This window comes from Barbus barbus, assembly GCF_936440315.1.
Source record: "Barbus barbus genome assembly, chromosome: 46".
Classification (NCBI taxonomy): Eukaryota; Metazoa; Chordata; class Actinopteri; order Cypriniformes; family Cyprinidae; genus Barbus; species Barbus barbus.
In genome coordinates, this window is record NC_136724.1 from 20,751,281 (window position 1) to 20,779,009 (window position 27,729).

Sequence of the window (27,729 nt, forward strand, 5' to 3'; positions counted from 1 at the left end):
AACATACAAATCTAAATCTGCAAATCATTTCAACGGTCTGTAATCAGTGTCTTACGGGAGGTATAATATGCCTTTAAAAAATTAATAAGATAAGGATCCAAAGAAACTTGACCTAAAATGCTAAAAGGAACCACTTAACGACTAATGAAATGACTCCAGTCTCAGCGTATGCATGCGTTTCAGAAGTGCACTCTTACTCTGAACAACACCGGCTTTATGAAGCAGAACAAATGTTGTGGCATCTCCAAACTCATAATCTGTTATCCCGTGCCACCATTACATTCCCCCAAAGACAATCGCGTGTGTACGAGCAAGTGTTGTTTAAGTCACTTCGGCAACAATGGTATGAGCTAATTAAGTAAGCCACATCTTTAATGCTGTTTCCCTGAAAATCCTGACAGGTCTTTGTGAACAAGGCAGAGAGCAATTGAATGGACTCTGGGCACAGTGAATCGTTCTTCAGCGAGAGACTGAGTGTGTGTGTGTGTGTGTGTATGTATAATTAGCCTCCCTCCTCTCCTACTTCAGCAGTCAATCTTTCAAAGCTTGTTTTTCTTCTGAGGAGACCCACCCTGTTGTTCTCTCTTCATCTGAATTCTTTACAGGAAACCCACCATGCCATCGCAGGGATTTAAGAGGGTGGGCGACTCCTAAACTCCAGGAGGAGAGCGGTTTAAAGTGGAGGAAGGTGAGTTTACACTAGTTTAACGAGGGAAAATCACTTTTGACAAGTTGAAGGACAGATTCATTTACAGGGTCACTAACAGTGACATTAAATGCAGTGAAAATATTGTTTGTGTGACTTTCTTTTCTTAAGGAGGAAACAAAAGGAGATGTTTTGATGAATGTTCACGCTGCTGTTTTCCTGTCAAACTCCCTAAATGATCATGAAGGAACCATAAAAATGGGCCAAACGATTTGTGTACTATTTAAAGTTCTTTGTAGACATGATTGATTTCCGTGAGGAACAGATCAAATCTGCATTAAGATGAACAGAGCCAGGTTTGACATCAATGACGATCAATAAAGAAAGTCAAGAACCAATGATGTTTGACTGACATGAAATCTAGCATGAGATGTCTCAAAACATTTGGGTATTTTCCTCACACTAAGCTTTAAAACAAAACAAATCAAAACAAACAAAAAAAACAACAGCACCTTTTTGTAATTTTGGAGCTTTATGGTATCTGTCCAAATAAAAAAACAAAAATAAAAACAAAAAACAAAAAAAAACAAGTAAAATAAAACTGACTTGTATTTTGTTTTTTTACTTTGACGGCAAAATAAAATAAAATAAAATAAAATAAAATAAAATAAAATAAAATAAAATAAAATAAAATAAAATAAAATAAAATAAAATAAAATAAAATAAAATAAAATAAAATAAAAAATAAATAAAATAAAATACTCTTTTGTTATTTTTGGAGCTATGATATAAAATAAAATAACAAAATAAAATAAATGCTAAAATAAAAAATAAAATGATAAAATAAAATCAAGTTATTTTTAGGAGCTCTATGACATCTGTCCACATTCACTTTGAATGTAAAATAAAATAAAATAAAAATAAATAGTACTAAAAAAAAAATTAAACAAAAAAAGGTACTTATGTTATTTTTAGAGCTTTATGACATCTGTCCACATCTGAAAAAATAAATAAAATTAAATGAATGAGGTACTTTTTAGCTTTAGTTTATCTCTCCAAATTCAAAATAAAATAAAAGAACTGCTTTGATATGTGAGGCTCAGATTAATGGAAATTGCTTTTTCTATTCATTTGAGATGCGATTTATAAGATATCAGGACACTCGGGGAAGATTTTGCATGTATTTAAGCATCTATACACAGCTGATCCGAATAGTTCCTATTGACAGCGCTTTATGAAGCTTTTAAACGTTCTCTCAGTCAGTCAGTTTACGGTCACCTGTCCTTGAAAAGGAAGGAGGAAGATTTCAGAAGCAGCAACAGGCTTCTCAAATCCCCCGGCCACTGCCACTTGAAAGGAGAAGTGTGAAAGAGAGGAAGAGAGGGGCTGGTAATCCCGCCTCAGACTTTTGTTTGAAATGGAGACCCAATCCAAACACAGGGCACTGTGTGGAGGGCTTCATGGGAGAAAGTCGAGAAGCCATGAAAAGACACTTCCTCTCGGCAGGAGGAAGAAAAATAAAATGTGCAGCTTTAGCGTGTCAAAAGCGAGGGAGGGACGAGGAGGCCAGGAAAGAGTGATGAGATGGAGGGAAGATTCTCTCTGCAGGGGGAGAAAACCACATTCAGGAAACACACACACACACACACACTGGTACACACATATTTGCAGTGAATATCAGGGTTGCTTGGGGGACATCGGGGGACTCGAGTGTGAGAGAGACTATAAGCCTGAAAAGGAGACCAAGTACTCTTTATATCCAGCTTGACTTTAAATGCTGTTAACTGCTTCAAAGGGAACAACAATATCATTAACACTTAATAATAAATCATCAAAGTCAACATGAAATTAGTGCTGACCCCATTTACTTTCTTAATGTTTTATTGTGCATGATTGATAAGTGCACATTATTCTTAAGAAAAAAAACCATTATTGTTAATTAAAATGTAATTAAATTAATAAAACATAAATATTAATAATTAAATAAATATAAATGCACTTAATTATAAATGTTTTTGAAATATAACAAATATAAAAATTAAATGCATTGTAAAATTTATATTTGTAATATTAACAATATTTCAATTGTGAACAAATATATTTAAATTACATAAAATTAAAATAATATGTATAGTAAAAAAAAAAATCAAACAAAAAAAGGAAAACAAAAGTTATTTTTTGCTGACATAATCGAAGAAAAATAATATGGATTTAATATCAATACATGTATTCTAAATGTTTTTTGAAATATAATATAAATAAATATATAAACTAATTAAAAATAACTTAATAAAAGAAAACAAAACGTTATTTTCTGCTGACAATAAACATATGATCAATTTAATTTAAATACAATTAATTCTAAATGTTTTTAAAAATATATTAATAAATATATGAACAAATTAAAAACAACTGAATTAATTATAAACTAAGGGAAAACAAAAGTTATTTTCTGCTGACATAATCAAAGAAAAATAATGTTATCAATTTAATAATTACACTTTTTTTTTTAAATATTTATGAAATTAATATAAATACATTATTATAAATATTTTTGAAATATAAAAAACATTCATAAATAATTATATTAATAATATAATGTCAAATGTAATATTAATATAATACTTAAATTATATCTTATATAGTTAAAAACTATACAAATATGAGATACTCAAATGTATAAAAAACTAAATAAATATATAATTAACAGAAAACTAAAAGTTACTTTATACTGATATAATATAAGTCGATATATTACAGCCCACTTTCACAACAAATACTGATGGATAAAATCAAGTCTCACTAAACATTTCCTGCATTTGCTTCCACCCCCTCCCCTCCCTCCCTCCCTTTAGAATAGAAAATGAAAGACATGCAAATATATATATCATGTTCTCTGAGGTCAGCTGGAGTGAGGTTTTACAAGAGCTTTTCTAGCATCACCTAATGATCAAGGAAACGGGAAAATGATTCCTGTAGCCTGGCCCAGAGAATCAGGAACACATGAATGCACTCCAATACGGAGGAAGAAACAACAGGGCAATTACTCAACCCACACTAAACGGATTTATGAGAGGGTCCCTATGTAGCGCACACTCGAGGGGATGCGTCTCTCCAGGAAGACCCGAAAGCAATTGGACATGCAAGTGAAAGTGGACCATCTTAGACACAAATGACGAGGGCGTGGAGGAAGGTGAATGCCTTCTTCACCAAACCACCAATCGGAGCGCAGGGCCAGGAAGTGAATGGGTTCATGGAGGTAAGTGGGGCTCAGAGGAACTTCTGAAGGGCCTCGCCGGCACATACAAACACAAAACAACCCCCTGAAACTCTCAAAAGACACATCAAACAGATCCCAACCACCCTCCCAGCAGGGAACGAGTGCTTGTAAAGCAGAGAGAGGGAGGAAGAGAGAAAGAAAGAGAGAGAGGGGTAGTGTTTGCAATGAGACAATGACAGTGAAGTTCACTGGACACTTAACACACACACAAACAGAGCTTTACTGTTTCTACCACTCGAGTCCAGCTGATTCTCTGCTTCAAACATAAAATATGTGCACAAATGTTTTAATTAACCATATCCCAAAACTGAGCGTTATTCTTTTAAATGAAGAAATTCTTACTTTTATTTATCAAGAATACATTAAATGGATCAAAAGTGACAGTAAAGACATTTATAATGTTACAAAAGATTCCAATTTTAAATGCTGTTCTATTAAACTTTTGATGGTTTCTACAAAAATATGAAGCAGTACCACTGTTTTCAAGATTGATAATAATAAGAAATGTAAGAAAAATCAGCATATTAGATTGATTTCTGAAGGGTCATGTGACACTGAAGACTGGAGTCATGATGCGGAAAAATCTGCTTTGCATCACAGAAATAAATTACATTTTAATTAGTGCTGTCAAAAGATTCATCGCAATTAATCGCATCCAAAATAAACATTTTTGTTTACATAGTACATGTATGTGTTCTGTGTTTATTTATTACGCATTTATAAATACACACACATTCAGTATATATTTTGAAAATATTTAAATGTATATATTTCTATTATTATATTTTATTTTATATATAAGGGATAATGAAAGGATTTTTATGCTCTATGTGGAGGCAAAGAACCGCCCGACGCAAAGTGCATTAAAATCCTTTAATGCACGGCTAGCCGTTGATTATCCCGCTTATTCCATAGTCATTTGCCAAGTTAAGTAAAACTTAAAACTAGTATTGCTCTTTGCAGCGCAATATTTGACCGGAAGCGTAAAAATGATGGTTATTTTCCAGCTTCAAATCAGACACAGAGATGAAATAGTGCGGAAAGACTACATTTATTTGAATTAATTATAGCATGCATTTCAATTAATTGTCGATTGAGAGAGAGATGACAGTTGTGTGTACCTGCTTGCTGCATCTGCGCGTCTCTTTCTACAAACAATTAGTTCAAAAACAGCAATTTTATCACCTTGTTGCTGGGGAATATAATGTAGCCATCTAGTATCTATCTTTTATTTTAGTAATAAAAATCGCAGGGAAGCGTTGACAACAAGTTTGTGTGTGTGCAGCACAATCTGCGACCTCCTCTCTCTCTCTCTCTCTCTCCGTGTGTGTGTGCGCGAGTGAGTGATGTGTGTTGGTTAGTGTGCATCAATTAAAGCAGCGCATTAATATGGAACGGTGATTAAACTGACCTGGAACTACCTGTGCAGTTAAACGAATTTAATCAACACCTGCCAGCCAATCAGAATCCAGCATTCAGACAGACCATGGAATAAATATACTTAAGACATAAACATAACATTTTTCTTAAATATATACATGCATGTGTTTGTATTTATATATACATAATAAATATACACAGTACACACTCATATATTATGTAAACAAAAACTTATTTTGGATGCGATTAAGCACTAATTTTAATATATATTCAAAAAGAAAACAGTTATTTTAAACATCCGTTTTAGGTTACTTATTACATTTCTTTGTGGATGGACAAATTTATATATATATATATATATATATATATATATATATATATATATATATGAAATAAAAACACTTATTTGAATGACCATTTGCCACAAATATGAAAAAACCATCGTAAAAACTTTGAAAAATAAAAACACATTTCTTATCTTGAATACTTTTTCTGCAGCGAGCTATGAGAACACAAACAATACTTTGAAAAATGTACCACATGAGAGCAAAACATATTTCCATTGCTAGAAGGGAAAAAGAAAATGTGCGACAGCAAAAGCAATTCATGATGCCAAACATTTATCATTCCAGTATTTAAGTCAGTATGTGCTGATGTATTTATAATCACGCTCGATTCCTGAAACTCTACTCAAACCTTTAGTGAACCCTCAACCTTAGTGTTCATTAATGAGGAGAAATACTGCAAATTGCACTATTGCTCGGTCTAATTGTACAGTTTTTGTAAATACTGAAAGATTTTTTAATTAGTCCTTATCAAACACAATATGCCATTAAACATCATTCTAGTGTCTAATACACTGTTACCACATATTACTTTATAAGTGAGCTGTCAATCAAACTCTGGCTCTCACCTGATTGGCTAAAACTAACAAAAGTTGCATTATTTTCCCATTAATGGAAACAAAACAACTTGTGAGCCCACATGAAGCTCTGTTCACACGCAAGAAATACTGCAACATAGGTGAAAAAGCAAAGAATGTAAGAGAAAAGAGGACAGGTGGGAAAGAGAGGAAGGATTGACGGCGTGTAAGAGGGGGAAAGAGGTTAGTGAAGTGATTCATTTGTATTAGTGCCACTGCCCTGTGGCGAAGACGCAACGGCAAATTATTTCTGAAACAAACTGGAGGATCATCAGAGCCATTACCTGCTCTGGCCGAAGGGCATCGTGTGTGTGTGTGTGTGAGAGAGAGAGAGAGATGCACAATCGCTATCTCTTTCAGTCCAGCAACAAAAGAGCAAAGAAAAGGAGAACGAATAAAGAGAGACATCATATATAAATAGATACAGATAGACATACAAATTAGTTTTAGTATCACTGAGATATTATAGCAGATTTGATTCATATTTTAAAGTAGTTCTTATTTTTATTATTTGTTTTCATTTTAAAGTTGTATTAATTTTTGTCATTTTCATTAATTTTTCATATAGTTTCTATTCATTTTTAATTCAGCTTTAGTTATTTTAGCACATCTGATAAAATCAAAAAGAGAAAATCAAAGAAAATTAGAAATGTTGCTTTGCAATTAAATTAAATAAAAATACATTTAAATGAATAAATATATTTTTATTTATATTTAATAAAAAAAATTTTTTTTTGTTTTAGTTAATAACCCTGATACAGATACATATAAACATATCTTAATACTTAAAACTCAACATTTACGCTAATTAAGCTCTAAGATATGTTTATATATGTATATATGTATCAGGGTTATTAACTAAAACTAAAAATAATTTTTATTTTACATAGTTTAAACCGAGTTATAAGAGCAATAATATGACGTAGGTGACGTAAGCGATTCAAATCAAAGCCAGACGTGTGTAAATCGTCAGCATCCCGTCTCACCAACAACTGAAGGAATTCTCTCAGTCTTGTGGCACACGGGTGCCAGGCAATTAGAGTCGACACGAAAACACACGCAACTGCCAATTTCTAATTTAAGCCCTAAAGAGCCTCGGATGAGCCGACCTCTGCAGCGCCTCTGTCCTCTCTACCCCAGCAAGATTGATGGCCACAGCAGAATTCATGACAAAACTGTGTAAATCTATCATAAATCTATCAATCTGCTTAATAGAGTACCAACAGAGCTCCATGATCGATTGACGTTGCTCAATAATTAAAACAATATTTAGAATTTCAACAGCTGGAAACACATCAGCAGCCACACACTGGGTTTCCAAGTCAAAGCTGGATTTTTAAAAAGGTACAATAACAGAAATTTGGCTGTTTAACATCACGGTGGGAGAAAATATAATCATTTTTGACATTTTTGGTCAAATATAGGGTGAATTCAGTAAACTGAAGCAAGCTGACAGTCATTTTGAAGGCAAAAATTGGCCAAATGTACCTCAATTTTCACTATCCTAATATATTGCATTAATAAAAAGACTAATTACAATATTAATAAGTAAAATAAAAACCAACAAATTGTAACTTGAGTTTAAACAGCATTAAAAAAAAAGTTAAATAAATGCTTAAATCAATTCTATGATTTTACATTTATAATATTTAGTAAATATACACTTAATAAATATTTAAAAATGCAAAATAAATATACTTTTAAATTTCAGGTTTGCTAAGAATAAATAAAAACTAAATTATGCAATATCAAGAAATTTAAATACATCACAATGATATTAAACTTTCATGATTGTTTAAGAATAAAAAAAAAAAAAAAAGATTTTGTAAAAAAAACTTTCTATGACTAAGCTTTCATGAGCACAGAATAAATACAATTTTCTAAAAAGGAGAATTTTTTTAAAAATTTAAATAAATCCAAATTTAAAAAAAATTCTAAGATTTAGAACTTTGGATAGATTGAGTAAAAAAAAAAAAAAAAAACGTAAAATATATATGTTTCTACCTTTACCGAGAACTTCAGTTATCTAAATACCCTAAACAATAATATCACCAGTGTTAAGACAGTGGTACCAATTTAGTGTTCATTATGATCCCACAGAGCAAGACTTTGTCACATATGAGTATTTGTGTTTAGCTCATGGTAAAGTGTGTATGCGAGTAATCTTGAGGCCATTACAGCAGCGCATGGCTTGTGTTATGGGGTTTAAATTAGTCATCAGGGCTGTAAATGAGCTGGGAGAACATCGAGACTTGTCACTCTCACTCAGATGTTAGTTTTCACCTTCGTGACAAGTTTAAATCAATCCTGCCTGACTGCATGATGGTAAAACGAGCCCAATTACTCATCTCACTGATGTCAAAGCACATTTTGATGATGCATATATAATTGACCGTCCAAATGACCCATTCATACCAATGAGTGAATGACCAACGTGCACCGAAAACAAACACTCAAATCATGACTCAGGAAATCTGCGTTGTTTTCACTCACCATCTTTAGCAAAACTGAAGCTTTAAAATTTCATATGTATTAAATTAAAGCTTGTAAACATTAATATATACCACCCCCACACAAAAACACATTTAATTTTTATATTATAAATCATTATTACCATATTAGTTCTAATATAGACTGTAAGTAATTAATTATTTTATGACAATTGGCACTTAGGTAATTTATTGATAATATTAATTAATTTTATGATAATATTTTACACACACACACACACATACATATACATATATATATACATATATATATATAAATAATATTAGGGTTATTAATGTTAAATAAATATTAAATTTGTATCTTAATTCATATTAAGTCATTTTTCATTGACCATCTTTAGCAACACTGAAGCTTTAAAATTTCATATTATCGATTACATTTTTATCTTCATTCATATCAAGCTAAAAAATAAATAAAAATAAAATTTCTATTAATTTTAATTCAGTTTTAGTTATTTTAGCACATCTGATTAAACTAAATGAAAATGAGAAATGTTGCCTTGGCAATTAACAGAAATAAAATAAATATCAATTTAAATAAAAATTTTTTTTTTATATTTTGTTACTTCAGTTAATGTTTATTTTATGTAATGAAGGTTTAATGAATTTTTAAATAAAATTATTTATTTTTCTTTTAGTTTTAGTTAACTATAATAACTATAAATAAAATAAATTTAAATTTAAAAACTAAATGAAAATGAGAAATATTGCCTTGGTAAATAACGCCAAATAAGTTTAAGTAGAAACACAAAAATTACTAAAAAGTAAAAATGGGAAAAAAGTCTTTAAAAAAACAAAAACATATATATATTTCTTTAAAACCAAACCACATAAAATTACAAAAATAATACATTTTACCAAAATTAAAATGAAAGCTAATTCAAAATATTAATTCAAAACTACAATAATATATAAATAATGCTAAAATAACACTCATATTATTATATTCTAAAGTGTGTGTGTACAAGTATATATACACACACACACACACACACACACACACACACACACACACACACCATAATTATTGTCATAGACCAGTAATTATTGTCAAATTGTGAAAAAAATAAACAAATGCATCCTGATGACTACATATTGAATAAATGTGCACTCTGAATACACACCGTGTTTCACCCATTACTCTTTGGCTGAGGAAAATCAGTTATGACGGTAATGAGATTTTCAGTTTTTGTCCGAGCGGGTGAGAGAATGAGTGAGCGAGTGAGCGAGAGAACAGAAGAAATGGAGGATGCCGTGAACCATCAGATTCTCCTGACAATGAAAAACATTCCCTCCTCCGGCAGTGAGCCCGTCCTGACGACTGAAGTGTGAGGGGGATATCAGCATCAATAATCTTTCATCAAGTCAAAAGCACTCGACTGCAGCCCGCCAAGCACTCAATAGATAACTGTGAGCCATCACTCGCTGCCGAGAGAGAGAGAAAAGAACAGAGACAGAGAGCTGAAGCACCCCGGGTGGTCAGGAGATGGAAAGGGCCATCTTCCTTTACACGCTATCTGCTGCACGCACTCTTTTGTAGGCCAGTTGTTACATCTTTGTTCATGCTCTCCACTGAGGGAAATCATGACGCTGACTTGCATACTATGAAGCAGCAGGTCACTCCACTGTCTTGTAAACAGATATTACAGCAGAGAAACAAAGGTAAGCGAATACACAGGCAGAAACAAACAGAATTCAGAAGGCTGATTTCCCTGAAACCCCTCAGCAAACGTACCCACATTATATCAAGCGATATTAAACACACTATTAATCGAAGATGCACAATATCTGTATTAGTATCTGCAGATGACCATATACTGAAATTACTGCCATCATTATGATTGGCCAGTTGCAAGCAGATATAATAATAATAATAATAATATAAAAAAGCTAATAATTTTTCCAATTACAACTATATAATATAATTACATTTTTAGTACAATATAATAATTAAAATAATATAATATTATATAATTATTATGACAATATATAACATATATAACACTTAAAAATAATATAATGTTATCAGTTATTTTAGTATTATTTAAATACTATTATATTTTTTATTAATATACTGAATTACATTTTTTTTTAATTTTTCACTTATTTTATGTGATTTTGTTTTCTTTAAAAAAATTTTTTTTATAGTTTTAGATTTTTTTTTATTTTTTATTTGACTACTTTTACTATTTTACTACTATAATTGTATTACTTTTGCTATTTGCCAAGGCAACATTTCTAATTTTCATTTATTGAAATTTCTCATCTAATATTTATTTCTTTTTTATTTCAGCCTAATTTCAATTGAGAAAAATGTTTTTAATAGTTTTAGTTAATGGTAATAACCCTGAATATTATTATAAAATTATTTTGACTTTTAAAATGCCAGCTAAATACATACATACAGCTTTATTTTATATATCACCTTTAAATGTGGTTTTCTCAAACTGCTTTTAGTTTGAACAAAAGTTAAAAATATTTTTTTTTTAAATAAATTCATAATATTAGCCTAAATAATATTGAAGTCTCTAGATATGGCATCCTTCAATTTAAATCTGTAGGACTTATTTGTCCTGTTTAATCATGCACTAGGAAAAAATGATAAGTAGCAGCACAGCTCTCCTCATCATGCCACATACTTTTAGGCATCATTCATGTTTGTAACACAAATATGCGCTATATATTGGCCATCCAACAGCACGTCTCAGCCTGATCTAACAGATAAAGGCATAAGTCAGAGTTCAGCAGCATTAAAGTAAATCCTGCATTATGATGCATTAGACTAAAGCGCAGGCCGTGTCTGACGGGACTCATACCCTCAGGAGTGACTGATACACCCCTCTGAGTGATGGATAGCTGTCAGAGCCACTGAGAGCTCTCAGTTCAGCCCCAAGGGGAGTGGTTTGGGACTGTAATAGTGTCCTTAATTGCCACCAAAAACACTCTTTTCTCCAGGTCATTAGACAGACTGGGAACGTGAGCAAGTGTGTCAGGCTCAAAGCGGGAAACACCTCGAGACATCGCCTGGAAGTGGAGCAGGTGAGCAGCTCCAGACAATGGTCTATGGACCCTATTATCTCCTGAAACATCTCATCTTCTTCAAACAGCACTAATGGAGCGATGATTGGCTGAAGACTCCGACACAATCCTGTCATTGATCATGGAACTGACACTGGATGAGATGCTTCCACATCCTGAACAGAGTACAACCTTCAAATACTACACTTCACTTTCTTAAATACTTACACCTGCCATGTTTGATGTCTGATTATGAAAAACAAAGCATTCTTTGAGTTTTTAATACATGAAACATTTATAGAGCCTCGTTAAGAAGTCCATACATTATTCAAATTGACCACATGCTTGTATTCAGGCAGTGATTTAGGTAAATAATTATGCTTCCATTCAAGTTCTAAGATTAACTGTTTCAAGATTTTTTAAAATGTAAAAATGTTTTGTAAAGAATAAACTAGGCTTACAAAAGTTTAGGAAGAAAAATATCAAATTGCATTTGTTCTGATAAAAATGCCAATTTTTAATGCAAAGCTCCAGGTTTTTTGTGCTTGATTTAGACCTGCACAGTTTAGCCAAAAATTATATTATAATGGTTATTATCATAATTATTATTGCTATTGAGTTAAAAAATAAATAAATAAGATATTACTATTTTAATTAATAAAAAAAATATTTTCAAGTTAATATTATCTGAAAAAAAAAAAAAAAGAAAATCAAAATATTTTCAAGCTAATATGAATATTCATGGCTGTCTTAATTCATTTTTGAATGTTAAACCATCAAAATTTTTATTCTGGCAGAAATATGCAGGAAGCCTTTAAAGCTTCTATTTTGTATAATTTTTTTTAACTGCTAAACAATTTTTTATGCAAGTTTTTAAAAAAAGATCCTGGTTTGCTGTGCTTGTTTTAGAGCTGCACAATTTAGCCAAAAATGATTACTATTAAAATATTAAATAAAAAATTAAACAAAACAAGAGATTACTATTGTAATTTTTCACTGTAAAAATGAGTAATAATAATAATAAAAGTAATTTTGCACTGATAGTAATATTTATGGATGTCTTAATTCATTTTCAAATGTTAAACCATCAAGCTTTTATTCTGGTAGAAATACACAAGAAGCCTTTAAACCTTCTTTTTATTTAATTTAATGCAATTTTTAAAAAAAGCTGTGCTTGTTTTAAAGCTGCATATTTAAACAATTTAACAACAGAGTAATAATAATAAAAAAAATCATAATAATTCCACACTATTAAGTGACCCAAACTCAGAACAGAGGCAGCATTTACTGTGACCCAAGCTGCTCTGAGACACTGAAAACACCAGATCACGAGCTGCTCGTGTAAAACGTTTCACTCTGAAACATGTAGAACATATATTTAATTAAGGCAATGTTTACACTAGTGCGTTTTCATTTTAAAACGCATACCTTTTGCTACGGTTACACCCATCTTTTACACTACTCCACCGTTTTCGACCCTCGAAAACGGAGACTTTTGAAAACACTGCAGACCCCGTTTTAGTTTGAAAACTCCGTGGTTGTGTTTCAGTGTAAATGGACCAAAACGGAGACTTTTGAAAACGATGGCGTGGCTGCTCTACATATCCTTGACGACCGTGTAAACAATAACATCATGCTCATTGTTGTACCCATAGATATGTATGGGTAGATTCCCCATTGGACCGCCATCTAAATAATAGGGAATCTACCTATCTATGGTTGTACCTGCATGACTGGTCACATGACATGCGTTCTCGGTTGTGTAGTGTAGACGGAGATCGTTTCTGAAATGCAGCGGAAAGGCCAGTGTAGACGAGGATCGCTTTCATTTTAAAACACTGTTTTCAAACAAAAACGCACTAGTGTAAACGGGGCCTAAATTGCAGCAATTTGATGAAAGCACTAAGCCATATTGCTATTTTGGTTTTAAACTTGTGCAAAATAGAAAAGAACTCTGCTAGCAAACTGGATGGAAACTTGGCTAATAACACACACACAAAAAATATTTGATTAGTTAACAAATCTATTATAAACATTACTTAAATTCATAGGGCCTGGGAGAAAAGAATTTTGTCTTGATGATTTTTTTGACTTTTAAAACAAACAATCTTGTTTTCAAGGCTACCAGCTAATGCTTTGGACAGGTGACCCACCTGGTGCTGTCCACCCCAGGTTTGGTGTATGCCTCCACACAGCCCTCCCATACGCTGTTGGCCATGGCATTTCCGATGGCCGTCATCACCATGCTGAGCTCCACAGGCCAGTCGTCCAGGTCCAGAGACCGTACGCGGGACAGATGGGTGCCCAGGTTCCTGTGCATCCCGGAGCACTCGATACAGATCAGAGCGCCGAGGTTCAGACTGGCCCAGTCCGGATCTGAGGGTCAGACACAATTACAAGTCAGTTTTCCCAACCAAAATTACATTTAATGCAATTCAAACTCTGTGGTCAAAAGTGTGGTCTGAAACTATCCAAATAATATAAATAGTTTTTTTTTTTTACATAATTTATTTTATTTCTACATATTTTTACAATACTTTTTATTATTTTAAACTGTGTGAATCTACCCAAAAAATGTCTGTAAAATTGTATTTTATTTTTGTGTTTTTAGTTATGTTTTATTATATTAATCTGGGTGAAACTACCCTACAAAAAAGAAAAATGATTTAATTTAATTATTACAATTTAATAAAAAAAGTTATTTAAAAAAAAATATATATATATATATTAATTTTATTATTTTAATGTAGGTGAACTAACCAAAACAGAAACCATGTCTGAAAATTAATTTTTTCTTAATGATCAAAATTATTATTTTATTTTGTTATTTTTTATTATTTTAATGTCTGAATTTTTTTTTTAATTAATAATTTTGTTTAATTTTATTTTTCATGTTTATTATTTTAAAAAGTACTTTATCACATTATACCTCATGCCACTACAACAAAGGAAAAGACAAACATAGGATAAAATGTCTAATAAAATTAGACTTGCTTCTTGTTCAGAAATGGGTGTCGTCACAATGTTTTACTCACTGGGGGCGTCACAGTCTGCACAGAAGCTGTTTCCCCTCACATTCCTGATGGACTGGATGGTCACTGCATCACTCTGGCTTCCTAATCGAGACTATGTGGCATAACAATTCAGATACCACAGTTTGAAAAGAGCAGAAGGGTACGTAAGGCATACCAACCTATTTCCACGGTACCTAAATGAACACATCTTACCTTGTTCTTGCTGCTCTCACAGGACTGTAGACTGGCAAATATCTGGCTCTCAATGGCCTGAACCCAGAGTTCTCTTTCCTCATACGTGGACGCCTCAAAATGCCACATCTGACCCGTCAGGGACACAATGATGAACTCAAAGGACTCCTCTTGCTCTGAAACACACCAAAAGGGAGATGAGTTTGGATGCAGTGTTAAAAATTTTAGTTAGCAAACTTTTCAGCGGAAATTATTTGTGTCCCCACAATGAAAGCAAAAATGCTATGCAACATGACACAATTGCATTTGATCACACTAATTGTCAGAACATATTTGATGCTTATTAATAAATGTGTATTGTTTAATGCAATTAATCATTTTTTTTACATTTTGTTTGTGTTTGAGTATATATGCTTAAAATTCATTTTTAATCATTTGTATTTAAAAACAATTTTTTTATTTAAAACTATTATATTAAATAATTATTTAAAAAAATATGAAATTGCAGGCTAAAGAAAGAAAGACATAAATGCCATTATTTCAAAGTTCGAGATCATCTTCACTACAGGCTGAAAATACAAACATTTAAATGGCCAATATCCAAGGTGCATTATGGGTATCTGCGATTAGTGTCAGTTGCTGTTGTTCATCAGCATCGTAAAATCCAAGTGATTAAAAAGGTAAATACATCCATTAGAGTACTTATCTCATTACCAGTGAAGACTCATTATTATTGCAGCTGCCTAAATAGAATATAATGTGGGTTAATCATTCTGGTCACAGTAATTTCCACATCGCAAAAACACACGAGAGGTGCTCCAACGTTTCTACCGAGCTCAAATGAGGGGCGAGAGGTGAAAAACAAACCATCATTTCTGCAATTTGCTCAATATTCATTTCAAAACCATGATTACGTTGATATGTACGAGACGATGATTACACGCGACTATTACAGCCAATGAGGCTGCATGAGGCGAAAATAAGTTCAGACTCAATCACTGCAGTTCTACAGAAAAAAAGGCTGTTTATTAGAATTAAAACGCACAACATAACACCATTTATTGACGCCCACTGTAAATGATCATTAGCACATTACTAAGGTCTCACTTTTAGAGAAATTATCATGAATTATCAAAGTTACATGCCAACGCCAGCTTTTTTTTCTTTTTGTAAATCTCTCTCCTCTACATTGTGAGATATATATTTAACAGGGTTAGGAAGGATATAATATAATATAATATAATATACACACGTGGTCAGAATTGTTGGTACCCTTGGTAAATATGATAAAAGAAGGCTGTGAAAATAAATGTTAATCCTTTTGATCTTTTATTTAAAAATAAATAAAAATAAATAAAAATTACAAAAATCTAAGCTTTCATTGGAGAATAAGAATTTAAAATGGGGGGAAATATCATTATGAAATAAATGTTTTTTCTCAAATAAGGCAACATCTTTGTTTCCTGATAATGAAAACTGATTTTATTTCTGTACATTCATAAAAATAACAAAACGTTGCTTTGTAAAATAATGAAAGCAGGACGCGCTTTCTGCTGTCTCTGAAGCTGGAGCGCGTCAGAAAAAAAATCTACTCTGTTTTTCTGAATTAACGAGTTAATTATCTCAGAATTACGAGATAATTTTTAATGAAAAAAAAAACGTTTTTGCTCTGTTTTTCTGAATTAATGACTTAATTATCTCGTAATTAAGTCATTAATTCAGAAAAACAGAGCAAAAACTTTTTTCATGAAAAATTATCTCGTAATTCTGAGATAATTAAGTCATTAATTCAGAAAAACAGAGCAAAAACTTTTTTTTTCTTTAAAAATTATCTCGCAATTCTGAGATAATTAACTCGTTAATTCAGAAAAACAGAGCAAAAACTTTTTTTTTCTTTAAAAATTATCTCGTAATTCTGAGATAATTAACTCGTTAATTCAGAAAAACAGAGCAGATTTTTTTTCCTCAAGTGAATGCAATACGCTTCCGTAGAAATAGGCTATATCTATAGAAAGTTTCAAATGTATACTTTTAAACGAACCAATCCAAAAACAAATATTTCCTGATTATTGTAATCTGTATGAAGGTTGCATTTCTCTCTAAAGGCGTGTCCAGTAGGCTGCTCTGGAGATGACCGAGAATTAATAAATAATTAAAATATATCCTTTTTTCCAACACATTCATAATTATTAGGCGACTTTTGCCTGTGCTTGGTGGCAAACTTTATAGGCTACGTGTGCTTGAGCGCGGAATATATTGAAGATCATTGGGTTATTAGCTTTAATAGAATTATGTGATTAGCTAAAAATGACTTAAATGAGTGACTAGTTAAGTTGTTGGGGGCAGCCCTATTAAATAGCCTACCAGCTAGATGTTTCTGTTAAAGTTTTTAAAGCATTTTAGCTACGCGTTTCCATTGTCGGATAAATTCCACTTTCAGAACTGTCCGTAACGGAGAGATGTCCATCCGTAATATTGATTTTTTCTCTTCAACACAAAAACTAATTTATTTAAACCAAAAATAGTCTATGTAGGCTATATTTTATGTTGTGAATAGCCAACCCTTTCCATCTGGCAGATATTTGCTTCTGGGCTGTGCATTGTAAATCACAGAAAGTCTACAAATAGGCTTTCCTTGTCTCCCAAAAACTCAGGTCTTTTTTTTTTTATAGACTGATACTTTACTGATGTCTGAGCTCTATTTTCAGTGGTTTAGAAAAATATAAAGAGATGGTCCAATATAGGCCTACTGTAGCTATTGGTAATGAATGCATTCTATGAGAATGTGTGTTTCAGATTTTGACTGCAAATGTCACGTCCATAATCTTTGAAATACTTGATTTTTTGTTCAAAATCGTGATGGTAGTTTTTGAAACGCTGCAAAAAAATGCACATTTTCAAAACTGTTTTTTGTGAATGTTCATTAGCTACTGGTATAATTGTGTGCTCCACATTTTCATTGTATGATTGTATTGGTCCGGCCCTCTGCAAACGCACAAGTTTCTCATGTGGCCCCTTGGGAAAATTCATTTTAAGTGACGGGAAAGCAAAAATGTGGACAGAAAAAGGGAACTGCAAATGATCCCAAGCATACAGCCTCATCTGTAAAGCATGGTGGAGGTGGTGTCATGGCATGGGCATGCATAGCTGTCTCTGGAACAGGCCCTCTCAACTTTACTGATGACTTAATGTATGATGACAGTAGCAGAATGAATTTGGAAGGGTACAAAACCATCTTTCCTACCAATATTCAAGAAAATGCCACCAGATTCTTTGGGAAGTGCTTCATATTGCATCAGGACAATGACCCAAAACACTCTGCCAGTTCAGTCAAGGAATTTATAAGGGCAAAGAAATGGAAAGTCTTAGATTGCCCAAGTCAATCTCCAGATTTAAATCTAATTGAACATGAATTTCACCAGCTGAAGAGGAGAGTAAAGGCAGAAACTCCCCAAAACAAGCAGCAATTGGGATTGGCTGCATTAAAGGCTGGGAAAAGTATTTCAAAGGATGAGACCAAGAGTCTGGTGATGTCTATGGTTCACAGACTCACTGCTGTGATTGTGTGCAAGGAATCTGCAACTAAATAATAGCTTTTAATCTTTTATATCTGCCTTATGTTCAACTGTCCCAATACTTATGCTCACATCAATGAGTGGGATGAACTCTAAAAGTGCTGTTCTTTTTATTTGGTAAAACATGTATGTGTTGAAACGGCTAATAATAAAATGTGACATTCTGTAGTTTTGTCTCATATTTATCTTTTAATCATATTTGCAAATGTCTTGACTCCACAGCCAACAGAGCAATTTTGTTCCAATACTTATGGGGGTCACTGTATATGAAGTGAAGTGAAGTGAAGTGACATTCAGCCAAGTATGGTGACCCATACTCGGAATTCGGGCTCTGCATTTAACCCATCCAACGTGCACACACACAGCAGTGAACACACACCCGGAGCAGTGGCACCATTTGAAGTGGATCAAAACCTTTCATCAAAGTTGTCCTAAAACGAGTTCTTGTTTACTTTTTTGATCCACTTCAAATGTTCACTACTATATACTGTGTACACACACACACACACACACACACACACACACATATATATATCTATATATCTATATATATATATATATCTATATATATATATATATATATATATATATATATACATATATATATATATACATATATACATTCATACATATATATATATATATATATATATATATATATATATATATATATATATATATATAAAATAATAATAAACACACATTTTTTGCAGGGTTGGCTATAATATAAAACAATATATAATTATATGTATGTATTATACATACATATAATAATGTAATTATATTATGCACATTATTGAGGTCTCAATTTTAAAGAATTCATCATGAATTATCAAGAAAACATGAAATAAAATATAAAATATATAATAAAAAAAGAATATAAACTAAAATTTAAATTTATATTCTTCTTTTTTTATATTATTATTGAATGCATTTAATGCCTACTTTTTGGATTTTACAAGCGAGCTACTTTATCATGTTTACTTGGAACAATATAAAACCGAAAGATAACATTATTCATAAAAAATGAACATTAAATGGTGCATGATAGAAAGTCTCTACCAGATGACATTTCTGCAATCACACCACCTATCTCTAAATAAAAACTCCACACATAACTGTAAATTTAGATGAAATGTTGAGCGTGGTTTTAAGGCAGCGGTTTATCTTGAATCTGAAGTATATAGATCTCCGTCTGCTCTCATCTCCGATCAATAATCTCCATATGATAACTCGAACACATGCATATGATTGTCAAAGACTCCCGCTCACTGCATGGCCTCAAGCGAACAGCAACAATCCAATTAGTTTGACACCCTCCTCAATTATCCGATTTATTCACGGGACTTGATTCCAGGTCAGAGATCAATACAGAGCCAGCAGCTTTGTGTCTAAATCAAGCACTAAAGGGTGAAGGTCTTTCGCCCCAGTTGATCTCTCTGCTTTGTTTACATTTCATGCTTCTTTTTGCTGGAAATCAACCACAAATGTATGACGGGATGCACAATTCATGTGGATAAATATGTTGCACAAAGCTCTAGAACTACTTTAGTAGTATTGTTCCTAAATGTGGTCAAAATAGGGGGAACATTTCATTTTTTAGCACAAATTAAAACACTATTATCCTATCCCTCTCTGCTCTCTATAAACAGTGGTCAAAATTCATTATTCACATCCAAATTATCAGCTGTTCATTGTAATAAAACGAAAATCACTTGACCGTTACAAAAATAAGAGAAAATGGACCATTAATTGTTGCACGTCAGTATCAACAATACCAATTTTTTAACTAATTCAAATGTAATATTATACAGGCTTCAAATATAATATTATATATACAGGGTTTATATACAGGTTACAGCAATTACTTAAAGCAATTAAAAGTACAAAAGCCTAAATAAAATGAAATAAAATAAGAAAAAAAAGTATAAAATACTTCAAATTGGTTTATTTTATATAAATATTTATTTTATTTATTTATTTTTAATTATTTTTCATTTTCTTTTTTTAAATATTTAATTTAAATTAAAAAAGAAAATTAAATTTGGAGGAAATGTCAACAACTTCAACGATGTCAACAACATCAAAACTATTTAAAAGCATCCCAGGAGGCACTGAGGTTGAGTAATTGTCCAGAATAATCAGTCCTAGAACCTAAAAAAAGGTTTAAATTGTTTCCATACGTTCATATGCATTATTTTATAGAACCAATGACTTTTCTCTTATTCTAAAATAAAGAAAATGTCCCAAACATGTGACTTTAGTGAAGGTCTCAGAAAATGCAGTGCATTAGAGGAAAAACAAAAGCATTGTATCTACAAAATTACTCAAAGACTCTGAGTTCTGTTGATATAAAATGTGCAATAGCACAAGCTCCCAATCAGCCACTGGTGCTCAGAAATTAGCAGTAATGAGACGGAGCAGAGCAGGTTCTGCCTGACTACATCCAGTTAAAATCCAATCTGAGGGACTGGAGGCAAAGAGGGCAGAAACAACTTACCTTAATTAATATGCCACAATAAAAGAAAGATAACAACATCTAAAACCACAGTCTTTCTCTCCTCCTCTCCTCCTGGTCCTTGCGATCTTTCATTCATTTTTCTATTCATACTGCATCACTCTCAGGCACACAATATACACGTCCATTTCAAAGGTTAAGGGTTGGTAAGATTTTTAAAAATGCTCTTAAAGTCTTGTATCCTCACCGAGGCTTCATTTATTTGATTACAAATACAGTAAAAACAGTAATATTGTGAAATATTTTTAGAATTTAAAATAACTCTTTTCTATTTCAATATATGTTACAATGTAATTTATTCCTGTGATGCAAAGCTGAATTTTCAGCATCATTAGTCCAGTCAGCATCACTAGTCCAGTGTCACATTATCCTTCAGAAATCATTCTGATATGCCAACTTAATGCTCAAGAAACATTTCCTCTTATTGTCAATGTTGAAAACAGCAAACCTTTCATTAATAAAAATGTCTATAATGTCACTTTTGGTCAATTTAATGCATCCTTGCTGAAACACAATATTAATTTCAGGGACTTGATTGCATCCATCAGGAAAAAAGCATTTTATTTCTTTTAAATAATATGTACTGATAAATCATGCACAATAAGACCAATAACATTTATTGAAACACTAACTAGGGTTAATTTTGGTCTTTAATTTGAGATCTGTTCCAGCAACCTGAAAAGCCCCCCAAAATCAAAGCAAATTAGCACAGAATGCGAGAATGAAGAAGAGGAAAACGAATTCCCAACATTTGCTCAAGTGCATCCCATCTAATGGAGGCAGACGCTTCTAGTCCAAATGCCCTCTGGGTCAGACGCCTGCTTCAGTACCACATCTGGACCTGCCAGTGTGACCCGATTGCTATTCTGTCAGAGCATGTGGCCACGCAACCACAAATCCATCACATCAGAGCCGCGCAAAGCCGCGAGGGGTTTAAGTCAAGGTGTGTGCGCGTGTGTGTGTTGCTTTAAAAACTCCAATAGGTGACAATCCTGAATCCAACACATATGCACTAGTACACTAAACAGGTCTGAGCCTATAGAGATGCTAGCTGGTGTCTAAGAATTAACGGGCAGCTGGGAGGAACCAGACCTGCCTGTGCCATCTGTAAATGTCAGCGGCAGCGTTTGCTCATTTTACACATCATTAAAGGCAATATTCCTAACCTGTATTAGAGCAATAAGGACGCGCCCATTACTGACACGGGCCTGGGGGGATACGGGCCAAACACTGAGGAGGCGAGAACGCACTCACCGTCTCCATCAGAGGCACACACAGTGTAAACAATAACACCCCTTACACACACACACGGCACTTCAGACAATGAACTGAAGGTAAATGCAGACATAAAAACACCCCAACAATGATCTGATGCATGTGAATGTACAATGCAGTCGCATTTATCTTCTTTACAAGGTCTAACAGAGACACAGGGCTTCAAGGAACCAACACATTTGGTCCAAAAACACATGAAGCTTCATTTGCTGCAGGCTGTCTGGAAGCTGGGCAAGTGTATTTATCAGCCTGGAGGATCAAAACAAGTAATGCCACCTGGACATCATTATATCAGTACAAAAACTATTTAAAAGTAAAAAAAAAAAAAAGATAGGATAAAATACTTTAATACAAAAAATAATTTGATTTGTAGAAACTGCATGTTTCCCATAGAAGACTACAGAAAGCCCAGATTAATCAAGCTCCAGAATGGCAGAGCAGATCTTTTTCCTGTACAGGAGCGAAGATAAAGGTATGGTCGCAAAGAAAGGCATTAAAGCTCCTGTCAGTCGACTCACCGGGAAACCTGGATCGTCTTTTAAACACCTGAGATGTTCATTACACCGCCGTACATCCAGCGGGAATGGAGGAGATGCTCCACTGAAGCTGTTCAAATGGAGACACTCAGCATGTAGAGGAATTAAATTCCTGTTTGCTGTTGGATTCAACTCAAAATCAGGGTGGAAACAGTTTAAATGGTCAAAGCCTGCTTGAATCAAGAGGACTGAATCAAAAGAATCAGCACTGAAATGAACTGATTCACTAAAACGAATCAGACTTCATTTAGTTGTCTAAGCATGTCTTAATTGTGGACGTTGACGTAAAACCATCAGCTGCCCGAGACTATTTGTGAATCAGCGCTGTAAAAATCTCCCGGACACTTCCCAGAGACGTTCGCTCATAAAGCAAAGCACGAAAAAGTTGCCTCACCTTCTTTGAGAGCGACAGCACATTTGATTTATGATGCTTCACAACAGCTAAAATTCGATTTCTGCCAGCATTCGTCGCTTTTGATTGCCCCATAAATGAGATAAACTGATAGCAATTTATTCAAGGATCCAAGCGCCCCCCTCCACCCACTCCTCTGCCTTCAGCAGATACAACTTGCTCCATGTGAGTGATTCTCATACTTAAGCAATATGTCTGTATTCTGCATGCACTCACTAGAACAGACAAGTGCGCACTAATAGAACCTTTCAGGCTGTAACGACGATGTTCATGATGGAAATTGCATCCGCACACACATTCAGCCGCTGTTATTCCGCCAGATGACCAAGCCAAGCTTAAGAAAATCAGAGGTTAGACCTCGTACTCTTGAGAAACTGTCTGCGTAATGAGACAGAACGAGCGCTAAGAACGTCTTTAACTCGTGCTGCGATGGGAAATGACCACGTTTGCGATCCCTTGAGCTTGTAATGTCATCCATACACATTTAAAACTAATAAAAGAGTCACAATAGTGGCACTGGATCATTTGAGGCGATTTGAGCTCATGTAAAAACACAATTAAACTTGATCCTGGTCGCATTTAAATGGTTGAAACGGATGAAAATTAAACAAAAATCCTTCTTCAAACCCTAAATGTTGTCTTTATCTCACCTACAGACATTTATTTACCATTTAAGTGTTTGATTGTGGTCTTTTTGTTTGACTTCAAAGATGAACATAGGCTATATGTGGATTTATTAAATAGTTATCCAAAAAAAATTTATTAGGAAGCGTCTGTGTCATCATCATTGATGGACGGTGTCCATCCAGTTGATGGATTTTGCCAATTGGCACCAAAACAGCCTGAGGGAAGCGCTTTTGTTTCCTCAATAACAACCAATTAGGAGACTGTATGTGTCATTGGGACGGGCAATAAAACCCAAGTGGCACCGTCTTCATGACACATCATCTCTGTTGTACGTGGCACAAAACAATGGATCAACAATTCAGAGAAATTCAGAAAAAGATTTAATTATTTTATTAGCCACAGGTCAATTGGACTTTTTTTTATATGAGAGCATTTTGTACCTAAAACAAGCCTACAAATGCTAAAAGTGTTACTAATATACAATAAACTACTGGTGTTTGTGTTGTTGTTACCAATGGGACAGTATTTATCATATAGATGATAAATGGTCATTTTTTGTACAAATAACACAAACTTGTACAGTTTTGCCTCACTTTACCTTCATTCCCTGCAGAAAGGCCATCCGGTTTGGTGATGCCTGTGCTTTTTTTCCGTCTGTGTTTCTTGCGGTTGGCATGAGGTGATGGTGGAGGCTCAAGTTTGGGACTGGTGGCGCTGCTCATGCCAGGGGTGGAGCTGAGAGGATCTGACATCCCATTGGCTGGAGGAAGAAAACAGACATGAAGTTCAACCAAAGATGACAAAACCTGAAATCCTTAAAGTCAAACTCCACAAACATTTGTGCTCCTTTTTTTTTTTCTTACTGGCCAAATTGTATCAACTGTATATAAAATATGTATTATATTTCACATATTTAAAAAAAATTATAAAACAATAAAAATAAATACATATGCTTTTATATAATATATATATATTCTACTTTTTATTTAACAGTTTTTTTATTGTGATCCCAAAGTAATACCAAACTGCAGATCAAAATGCAATCAAAATGCTTATATATATATATATATATATATATATATATTAAAAGCTTGTTTTTTAGCAAAAGCAGATAACTCCACATTTCATGGTTCAGAGTGCCGTCAAACAATTAATCGCGATTAATCGCATCCAAAATAAAAGTTTGTGTTTACATAAAACAAATGTTTTTGTTTTGCATACATATAAATACATACATATGCATGTATATATTTAAGAAAAATATGTTATGTTTATATTTTAAATACATGTATATATAATATAAATATGAATATAAATATATACACGTAAATACTTTCAAATATATTTTGTATGTGTGTGTATTTATACATATACATAATAAATGTGCACAGCATACACACATATGTAAACAAAAACTTTTATTCTGGATGCGATTAATCGCGATTAATCGTTTGACAGCACTAAAACAAAACAAAGTAATTGCTAAGTTAGCGGGACTTGTGGTTCTAATCAGCCCTTGTATCGTTTTTTTTCTCATTAAAACCAAACGTGTTCATCAGTGATGGTTTATGAGCATTTTATTTGGTGATTTCATATAGAGAGTCTCCACAACAGTTAGCAATAGATTAATAGATTAGCCTCGTCTGTGCAAGAGTAGCCAGCATTGATAACAGCGGCAACGAGCACTCATTTTAAAAGCAACATATTTAAGTGGCAGATCGCCACATTTTAAACAAACAAACAAAATGAATACTCTGCTAGTCAACTACAGAGGTTTCATTTGTAATAGACGTATAGGTACTGCGAGATGTTTCAAAAATAGTTAACATTAACAGAGGGATATCCGATCTGTCCGCTTACACTGCAGAAGCAAATAATGCATGTATCTGATTCATATCAGTGTAAATGCGACCGGACGAAACTCCTCTCAGCTAGCTTGTCTTTTCGAAGTGACTAGCAGACTTGTCACCTGACCTGAATACTGCGTGCTGATTCGCTAAAATGGACTTATTGGGTTCTGTTCACAAACAAAAAGGGCGCTTGTCGGTTTTTGCTGTAAAACGTGAACTCACAATGCCTTGACAGCAGACAAACTTTTGTGACAAAATGTGTTCAGGGTTCAGAACATGCTATATGTGGAGAATAACGCACGGCAGTCAGTTAATTTTCTTTAAACGTGGCGTTTATGGGTTTTTGCAAATGAACTCCACACACACACACCAATAAAATAAAAACCCAAAACTTTTTGCTTCCTAGCACAACTGATGAACTTGTTATTAAACATCTCCTAAACAGGTTACAGTTCGACAACAGACGATTTTTCCTTAATTTTGGACTCTGGTTACCCACTTCCACCACATTTTACAGCACAAGTGATGATCCACAACCACAGAGAAAAACAAGAGCTGGACCACACCTCCGTTTCACCTCTATTAGCTTGACGAGAAGGGGATGTGCACGTGAGTAACAAATGATGATTTGCTGTTGCCTGAGGACCGGCGCTGTAATGGGAGATGCCACACGAGCATCCGAGAGGTTGGGTTGGGCGTAAGGTTCAGAAGCGATATTAACCTGCCGCTCCATGCTAGTGTGTTCCTGTGACGCGGTAAGAAAAGGGGGTGTCAGTAGGGAAGCCACGGCCATCTTTCTGAGCCTCATGACACTTCCACATCATTTTTGGGCGCCCTCGGGACACTATTACCCACAACCCCCCGACCAGCCCAGGGGCAGAGGGGCCCGGCAAAGTGGACCCCATATTGTTAGCGGCCCTCAGAAACACACTCGCACACACAGTGTGTCAGATGCGGGCAGCCTCCTCCATTGTCTTGGCATCAAAAGCTCATTGAAGTGTTGCAAACTCCATTCATCTCCACAGGCCTGGGGTATATAAGAGTGTGCGCGTGCAAATGTGTGTGTGTCACAACACTCGGGTCTGGGAGTGTCTGAAACCCACGGAGCTAAATAACGCATATTCTAATGGCACCAACAACCATTAGCCTGTGTAGAACATTAGGCGTAATTTGGGGGTTTACCTTGAGGGATCGCTGGGCTAGCATGCTCTTTAAAGAGAGCGAGATGGAGGCGACGCAGGGGGTACAGGACAATAAACTACAGCCACTCGATCCGCCGTAGGCACCGACGACTTTAGCGTCTAGCTAATGCTACCTTTAACACTTCAGTTTCCCTGCGACAGTTCCGTACATTGACCGTTTCATATGGCAAACCGATGCAATTGGTTGTTTTATTGATAAGACGTGGTTAATAATTATGATTGAGGCGTTTAATAAGAAGAGCTTGATAATGAATAAATGATGAAGCGGAGGATTACTCAAATGCACTGTGGGATTTGAGCTTAATTACACATGGCAAGAGACAAATTAGAGGGTTTAACAATTAGCCTCGTTACACAATTACGATAATTCTCAATCAATATTGTTGCTTTATCTTTATCAAAGACGTGCAAGAAAGATTCGTCCTAATGATAATGTCACTGTGGCATCTGGACAATATACATGTAAATTTATAAATGTTTTTTTTCTTTAATCAAATGTCAAAATTATAGGTTTAAATTTATAAATTCATATTTTAATTCATAAGGGAAAGTGTAGTTATCAAGGCACTTTTCACCATTTTAAAATCACTTTTCTCTTAAAATAGATAATTGTAAATGATTAGTGAATTTTGAGCACATATAGATACATATTTGTGCAAAATACACAAACACATAAATAAAAAAAATATATAAAAACGTATTTTCATTATTAAAGATACTACCCATGAAAACTGTATATAATTTTATTATTTTTAGAATTTAATAATTAAAT

General features: G+C 33.7%; 1 protein-coding gene across 3 annotated transcripts in view; it reads right to left on the reverse strand.

Moving 5' to 3' along the window:
* LOC306865214 (arf-GAP with GTPase, ANK repeat and PH domain-containing protein 3-like) overlaps positions 1-27,729 on the reverse strand; it is a 163,091-nt gene that overhangs the window by 6,615 nt on the left and 128,747 nt on the right. For all 3 annotated transcript variants that reach the window (XR_013783852.1, XM_079409686.1, XM_079409685.1), the window contains exons 13-16: positions 24,504-24,665; positions 14,984-15,138; positions 14,792-14,882; positions 13,910-14,132 (exon numbers count right to left, since the gene is read on the reverse strand). Coding sequence is in view for 2 of the 3 variants with exons in the window: in XM_079409686.1 (XP_079265812.1) it covers positions 13,910-14,132; positions 14,792-14,882; positions 14,984-15,138; positions 24,504-24,665 (631 nt within the window). In the remaining variant the exon portion in view is untranslated. The remainder of the gene's footprint in view (positions 1-13,909; positions 14,133-14,791; positions 14,883-14,983; positions 15,139-24,503; positions 24,666-27,729) is intronic.